The sequence below is a fragment of the Hippoglossus stenolepis genome, chromosome 2, assembly GCF_022539355.2.
Source record: "Hippoglossus stenolepis isolate QCI-W04-F060 chromosome 2, HSTE1.2, whole genome shotgun sequence".
In the NCBI taxonomy this organism is placed as follows: Eukaryota; Metazoa; Chordata; class Actinopteri; order Pleuronectiformes; family Pleuronectidae; genus Hippoglossus; species Hippoglossus stenolepis.
The window spans coordinates 32,113,035-32,119,997 of NC_061484.1; the positions used below are offsets into that span (position 1 = coordinate 32,113,035).

The 6,963-nt window shown below is 42.2% G+C and overlaps 1 protein-coding gene and 2 long non-coding RNA genes across 3 annotated transcripts in view; all 3 read right to left on the reverse strand.

Moving 5' to 3' along the window:
• Nucleotides 1-1,087: 1,087 nt before the first annotated feature.
• LOC118117880 lies at nt 1,088-2,108 on the reverse strand. Its single transcript, XR_007034758.1, has 4 exons — nt 2,056-2,108; nt 1,860-1,941; nt 1,411-1,471; nt 1,088-1,126 (listed from the first exon to the last, which is right to left on the reverse strand). It is a non-coding gene; the product is annotated as an uncharacterized LOC118117880 (long non-coding RNA).
• A 41-nt stretch (nt 2,109-2,149) lies between these two features.
• Nucleotides 2,150-6,963, reverse strand: part of LOC118098679 (B-cell receptor CD22-like) — a gene marked incomplete at its 3' end in the record, with an annotated part of 28,419 nt that continues 23,605 nt past the window's right edge. Inside the window, exons 14-15 of the mRNA XM_047343509.1 lie at nt 3,502-3,642; nt 2,150-2,316 (exon numbers count right to left, since the gene is read on the reverse strand). Coding sequence (XP_047199465.1) covers nt 2,150-2,316; nt 3,502-3,642 — 308 coding nt within the window. The remainder of the gene's footprint in view (nt 2,317-3,501; nt 3,643-6,963) is intronic.
• On the reverse strand, nt 4,685-6,315 carry LOC124854562. Its single transcript, XR_007034759.1, has 3 exons — nt 5,947-6,315; nt 5,630-5,856; nt 4,685-4,941 (listed from the first exon to the last, which is right to left on the reverse strand). It is a non-coding gene; the product is annotated as an uncharacterized LOC124854562 (long non-coding RNA).

Consider the following 6,963-nt stretch of genomic DNA (forward strand, 5'->3'; position numbering starts at 1 on the left):
CGTTGTAAATTTGAGTTAAAATAAATTCCTGTTTCATGGTGAAACATCAAAGTTTGACATGTCACCATGGAAACGTGAATATATAACATGAAGCTTTTGTGTTCCTGGATGAGCGGGTGTCACTTCTGCAACAATCTCCTGTTAAATCTTCAAAATGCACTGACTGTACTTTAATCGTCCAGAAACATTATTAGCAATAAACTTGTTGACCTAGTTTTTATGTCAAGTGCTTCATGATTCTCAGCTGACGAACTCAATAGTCCTTTAAATATTATTATGGAACAATTCTTCATTAGATTTATAAATACGACAAGACCTATATATTTGTTGACTTGTGTACTTACATTATCCAAATATTGTTGTTGAAACCCTCCAGAAAATTATTATTGGTCACTCCCATTGATTGATATACAATATTTTAGCTGTTCTAATATTAGTTACAGCTAATTACAATTTATAATATTTAGAAGTTAATCTTCTTGTTATTTGTAACATTTTGACAGTAACATACATTACGGTCAGGGTTAGCCTAACCTGAGGCTAACTCTACACCTGGTTGAGCCTGGGAAATATTTTCAATTATGGGAGAAGAAGAACAACTTTCTTACCTTTACCTTTCGTGGCTTCCAAAGTGAGAAGTGAGATAATTTGTAATCTGGGTTAAACAACCCATCAAGAAAGAAAAAAACCTTTACAAACACTGCACATGTCTATATGTTTTATTTCTTCTGGTTCCGTGATGCTGTAAAATCCACATATAAACAACAGATTCATGTTGTGTTTCTTCAGTGTTTGGTGACTGTGCTGTACACTGCAGATGAATCGTCCCCCTCTTCTTCACGTCTTGTTCTGTGAAGGGCAGAATAAACCACTCACACCCACAGTTTTTAACCTCAGTAAGGTTAGTGATGAAAATGTTCACGTGTGGAGCTGCTCACCCTGTTGCACTGTCAAATCGAACAGCGCTGTATTCAGCCTCCTCCTCATCTTCCTCAGTTTCTCTCTGGGGTTGAACTCGACCTATGTTGCAGTAGATGGCATCTGCCCGGTTCTGGGTGAAGCAGACGCTGGCGTAGTGGACGTCATCGTGCGGCTCTGCTGGTCGTGTGTGTGCCGCAGCTGAAATCTGGTCGTACAGTAAAATACTAGCTGGGATCAGGCTGGAATCTGTGTCTTACTCTTTAACTTTGTTGGGTTCTGAGAGTTTCTCTTTGTTGTGGGCCTGATCCTACTCTGCTGAATCAAACTGTGATGGCAGCAGTGATCTTGGAGCTTTCTGTTTTTCCCTGCTGGTCACCAGCTCACTACTTAACAGACTCATCAAATCACAATGATGCAGAACTCCACCGGTTAATGAGGCAGCCTTGAAGAGTGGAGATCAAGTGCTTTTAAATGAAACTATTCATTTACCTGCGCTCTGTCTTCTGGTCTCTCACCGCACTCACGCTGTTGTGTGAAGGACTTGTTTCTTCTAGATGGGAGGAAAGAAATAAACAGTTGGATGAACTAGAAAACTCCTCCAGAGAAAGAACGGAGAGAGAGAGAGAGAGAGAGAGAGAGAGAGAGGCGATCAGAGGAGTCAGTGTGTGTGTGTGTGTGTGTGTGTGTGTGTGTGTGTGTGTGTGTGTGTGTGTGTGTGTGTGTGTGTGTGTGTGTGTGTGTGTGTGTGTGTGTGTGTGTGTACCAGAACTTGGTTCCTGTTTGTGGTAGTTTGTATTTTTGACATGCAATAAGTTTCTCTCCTCTAACCATCTGGGGGCTTTTATTTTGAAAATCCAGCCTCTATTCAGACTTGCCGGTGAGGTCTTATTACGAACTGTATGTTTCTATTCAGTAGCGTCACTGTGTGACTGAGTCACCTGATCCACAGGAAGACAGCGAGGAGTATGACCACCAGGAGAAGAGCTGTGGTTGTTCCAGTCACTGCTGATTTCCATGCACCTGGAGAAATCACACAATGGATGAACAGGGAATGTTGCAGGATGTTTGACTCGGAGCTAAAGTCAATACACAGCTCCAGAACCTTTAAAGGTGTTAGGACTTCACATGACTCACCTGCTGCAACAGTCAGATGTAAGGTGGCCTCACTACGTCCTTGTGTGTTCTGGGCCTCACACTGATACTTTCCACCATGTTCAGCTGTGATATCAGTGATGGTGAAGATTTGTCCTGATGCTTTTGGTGAGTCCTCGTCCTCCTTGGACCAGGTGTAATTAGCTGCTGGGTTAGCATCACTGCTGCAGGTCAGAGTCACCGAGCTGCCCTCCATGATCTCACCAGAGGGACTCACTGACACAGAGGGAGGCTTTGGAGCGTCTGGTGTAAAACATGCAAGATCATGAAATCAACTCAGAAATATTCATGAACCAAAGTGAAGAACTTTTCAATCTCTGGTTTTGATAAGTGCTACTTAAATATAGATGATCATTATTAACCCGGGGCGCCAGCACAGACAGAAGCAGGTACTGAGGGTTTTGTTTTCAGCCCGTGTGTGTGAATGTACAAAATAACTCAACACATGAACCAAACTTACTGAATATTATAGTGAATAATAACTTTTGCAGCTGATCGCCAAAGGTCAGAGGTCAAGATGAGCAAAGATTTGACCCAAAAGACGCATTTTCCAAGATATTTCCACAAATAGCAGAGAGACTAAATCATATACTGATCAGAACATTACTCCCCATCATATAATGGATAGATGACTTATAAGTAATGTCACAAAGAAGTTAGAGATTTACATCAAGCATCCTTAAAACTGCCTATCTGCTGTATTCCTGCCTCTAATAGGACTATAGAGACGACCTGAAGCTTATATACATTGAAAAATAATCTATGATCATATGGTGGGAATGTCGTCACTATGAGTTTAGAAAATGACGTCATATAGTGTAGCTATGCAACAACAGATGTTTTCACTCCAGTCCGTTTGTTTGTTGGTTGTTGATTTTAAGCAAGATTACAAAAACTACTGAGTCGATTAGCATGAAACCTGAAGGTAGGATGAGGTACGGGTCAGGGAAGAACTCAGGAAAGTTTGGTGTGAATCCAGATAAGGGGGCGGACCCAGGAACTTTCTGTAAGATTGCGAGACAGTGCTGGGTTTCATGGATATGTGGATGTTTTCTACTCACACTGGACGTCTAAGTGTAGAGACGTGGAGTTGATCCGTCCGTACTGATTCTCAGACTTGCAGGAGTAGACCCCGCTGTCCCCAGAGCTGATGGAGGAGAGACGATAAACGCCCTCTGGTCCTTGAAGCAGAGTTCGGTTCTCCTTGTACCAGGTGTAATGAGCTGCTGGGTTAGCATCACTGCTGCAGGTCAGAGTCACCGAGCTGCCCTCCATGATCTCACCAGAGGGACCACTGACACAGAGGGGGACTGTGGAGCATCTGGATTTACATGGATTTTAATGGATTTGAAGAGTGTTGCAGCATTTGGAATTTTGAAGATGTGCAAAACCTCTCGGCTTTTGAATATTTCAAAAATATTTACTCACATTTCACATTTATTAAGACACGTTTAGACGCTGTCTTCCCCAGCGCATTCTCAGCTGTGCAGTAATATTCTCCAGAGTCAGACAACGGGATGGAGCTGAAAACCAGCTGAGCTGCTCTGTTGAGCAAAGTCTGGTTCTTTTTGTACCAGGCGTATGCAGGGGGTGGGTTAGCATCACTGCTGCAGGTCAGAGACACCGAGCTGCCCTTCAGAATGTCTCCAGGTTGACTCAGCTGCACTAAAGGAACCTTCGGAGCATCTGCAGGATATAAACAGATCTTTACATGAGAATGTGGCTTTATAGAATATAGTCTTTTAATAGTTTGCAGCCGTCCCTGGTTCTCAGCATCTTTAGAAGAGTGTTTGATTTACTTTTGGACACAGGAAGGCCCCCTTTAGTGTTTAGTAGTTTTACCAAGTAATTACTGTTTGTATTAAATACAGACTTCACAAAACTGAACATGTCACCTCTGTCTTGGGAATCACTGAGTGGGATTTGCATGTGTCCTGTTCACATACATGCAAAATCTGAAGGGAAAAGTGGAAGTGAAAATGGAAGATGAGCCACTGTGATTAAAGCTTTTCTCACTTCCTGTTATCTTGTCTTTCTCTGTGTGTGGATGGGTGGAGAGAATAGTTTTTATTTGCTTTATTGCTCTTTGTCTTTATTCTGCTGGATATGAAAAGTGCTTTAATAACAAACTTTGATTTGGTCTTTTCAAGGGACTTTTTTTTCACAATTATTAAATTATAGAAAATCACGAGGCTCAACCTTTCAAGTTTCCACACGGGACATTTTGGAGTCAACTCACACACAGGGGACGAGTGGTGAAGCTCATAAGCACAGGAATAGCTGTTTTCAGGGTGAAGGAATCCCCTGAAAGCTGGAGACGTTTCCCGTGAATTTCTGTTCCATTCTTGTACCAGACAAAGGAGGGACGACCAGAGAGAAGACAGCTGCTGTGACAAGTCAGTGTTGGACCAATCAGAGACCAGATCACCTGAACATCTGTGAACAGGAAACACACATAGAAGCAGCTGTGGGACCCCAGGTTGAGAACCACTGAACAACACAGTGACTTAGTGTTCCTCAGTACCTGTGACAGTCAGAGTTGTGCCAGGAAACTTCTCTCCCATTCAGACCTCTGTGATTTGAATGTGAAGCGATACTGGGCTGAATCGCTCAGTCTCAGGTTCATTATTCTCAGAGTGGAGCGCCCTCGCACTGGTTCAAGGACCTGAACACGATGTGTGAACTCTGGGTCTTTGAGTAAGTCCACAGCTTGAGGGCGATACAGCTGCTCAGCAACGAACCAGAACTTAGATGTGATAGAATAATAGCGACTGTTGTAACTGCAGGAGATGTCCACTGATGAGCCTTTAAAGGCACAGATGTTCCTGTCGATGTAATTCACTCTGTCGCATGAATTTCCATGGACACCTGAAAAACAAAACCTTTGACTATCACCATGACAACTATAATCTTTACTGCTGTATTTAACAGTAATTCACAGATCGCTGTTTCCCATGTAGGAAATAAACAATGCAGAAAAGATGCTACATTTAGCTTTACAGTAAAGACGATGATGTTTTGAATTCCAGCTCTACATATGTGGTTGTATTTGTGATTTGCTTTCATTACCTCCACCCAGAGGTTATGTTTTCACCCCAGTACATTGGCTGGTTGGTGTGGTTGCACAATTACGCAACAATTTACTGGAAAGATTTTGGTGCAGATCCAGGATTTTAGTTTTACTTTCTTTAGCATTGCAAGATCGTGTTTTTCAAAATTTCTGATATCGAGGAGTGTGTGAAATATGGAGCAGCTTGATCGAATTGAATGGACTGTTGGGCCTTGGTGGAGGAATGTGCTCTACTACTACTGCCACTCTAGTTTGGAGTCATTCAAATTCATTGTTCAACTGCAGAATATTTATCATAAAGGTTTGATAACAAACATCTTAGGAATCAATGACAATGTTCTTTTAATATATGATATGTCAGCTGATGTGTCAGATTTTCTTTTACTCTGCATCAGCCCTCAAATCCATTTCGGACTCTAGTCAGTGTATTAGCTAAGAAGGTTAAAAGAGCAGAACATCATTGGTCATTGGAAGAAGTAAACTCACACACTGGAGCAGAGGGGAAATCCTCGTGGCCTCTCACAGCACAGGAAATGCTGTCTGCTGAATAAAAGTAGTCGCTATAAGATTTTTCTCCCCATGTCTTTTGTCCGTTCTTGTACCAGATGTAAGACAGACTGGGAGTTGGAGGACAACTGGTTTGACACTCCACACGTGACCATGAACAGTCCTCCATCCTGCAACCTGATGCTTTTTGCTGATCACCTGGACACCTGTGTAAGTAAAGAAAGACACACATCCTTTTAGACAGAGCTGTCCACATAAACAAACCATAGATTCACTGTTTCCAACTGAAATGTTACCTGTGACAGACAAGGAGACTCCAGGTGAATCAGTAAAACTCCCAGTCGGTTGGTTTGTTATGAACCTGAACTGGTACACATCAGAGTCGCTGTCTCTCAGGTCTGTGATGGTCAGAGTGCAGGCCTTGTTTCCACAGTGATACTGCACACGCCCTGTGTACTCAGAGGCTGCTCTCAGATCCACAGGTTCACTATCCTGCCCTTTAGTAAACCAGTACGTTTGCTCCACTGCAACATCAAGGTCATCTATTCTGGATGGGTGCCAGTAGGAGCAGCGTATTTGCACCTTCGATCCTTTTACAGCACAGATCTGAGTAGGAGTGCACGTCACTCCCCAGCCATCAGCAGCCTGCACCACTGTAACCACAGCACAAACTAGAATTACCACCCTGCTGTAGGATGCCTCCAACAACCAGAGCATTTTCAGTCTGTGTTCCTTTTTCCAGAATCATATGAGGTCACTGTGACCTTTGAGCTTTGAAATGTGATTAGTTCATCTTTTCACTTAAATTCTGAGGAATTTCTCCAAAGGCAGACAAGAAATATCATGATGGAGAGGCCAAAACATGTTTCATGAGGCCACTGTGACCTTGACCTTCAACCACCAAAACCTCATCAGTTCATCTTTGAGTCCAAGTGATGAACATTTGTACCAAATTTGAAGAAATTCCCTCAAAGGGATCTTGAGATATTGCGTTCACAAGAATCAGACAACGAGACGACCTGAAAACAAGATGCCTGAGGTCACTGGGTGTCACCGGCACTGAAACACATTTCCATGAGCAGCATTCCATAGCATTTCAACTGATGACTCCACACACTGATGACAACTCCTGCATCGAGAGGAGAGGAACTCAGTCATGATGACAATAATAATAATAATAATAATAATAATAATAATAATAATAATAATAATACTAATAAATAATAATAATAATTAATAATAATAAAAGTTGCAGACTCTTTAATATTTTGAGCTCAGGACGATAGAAACTTCTAAACAAAGATACAAATTAA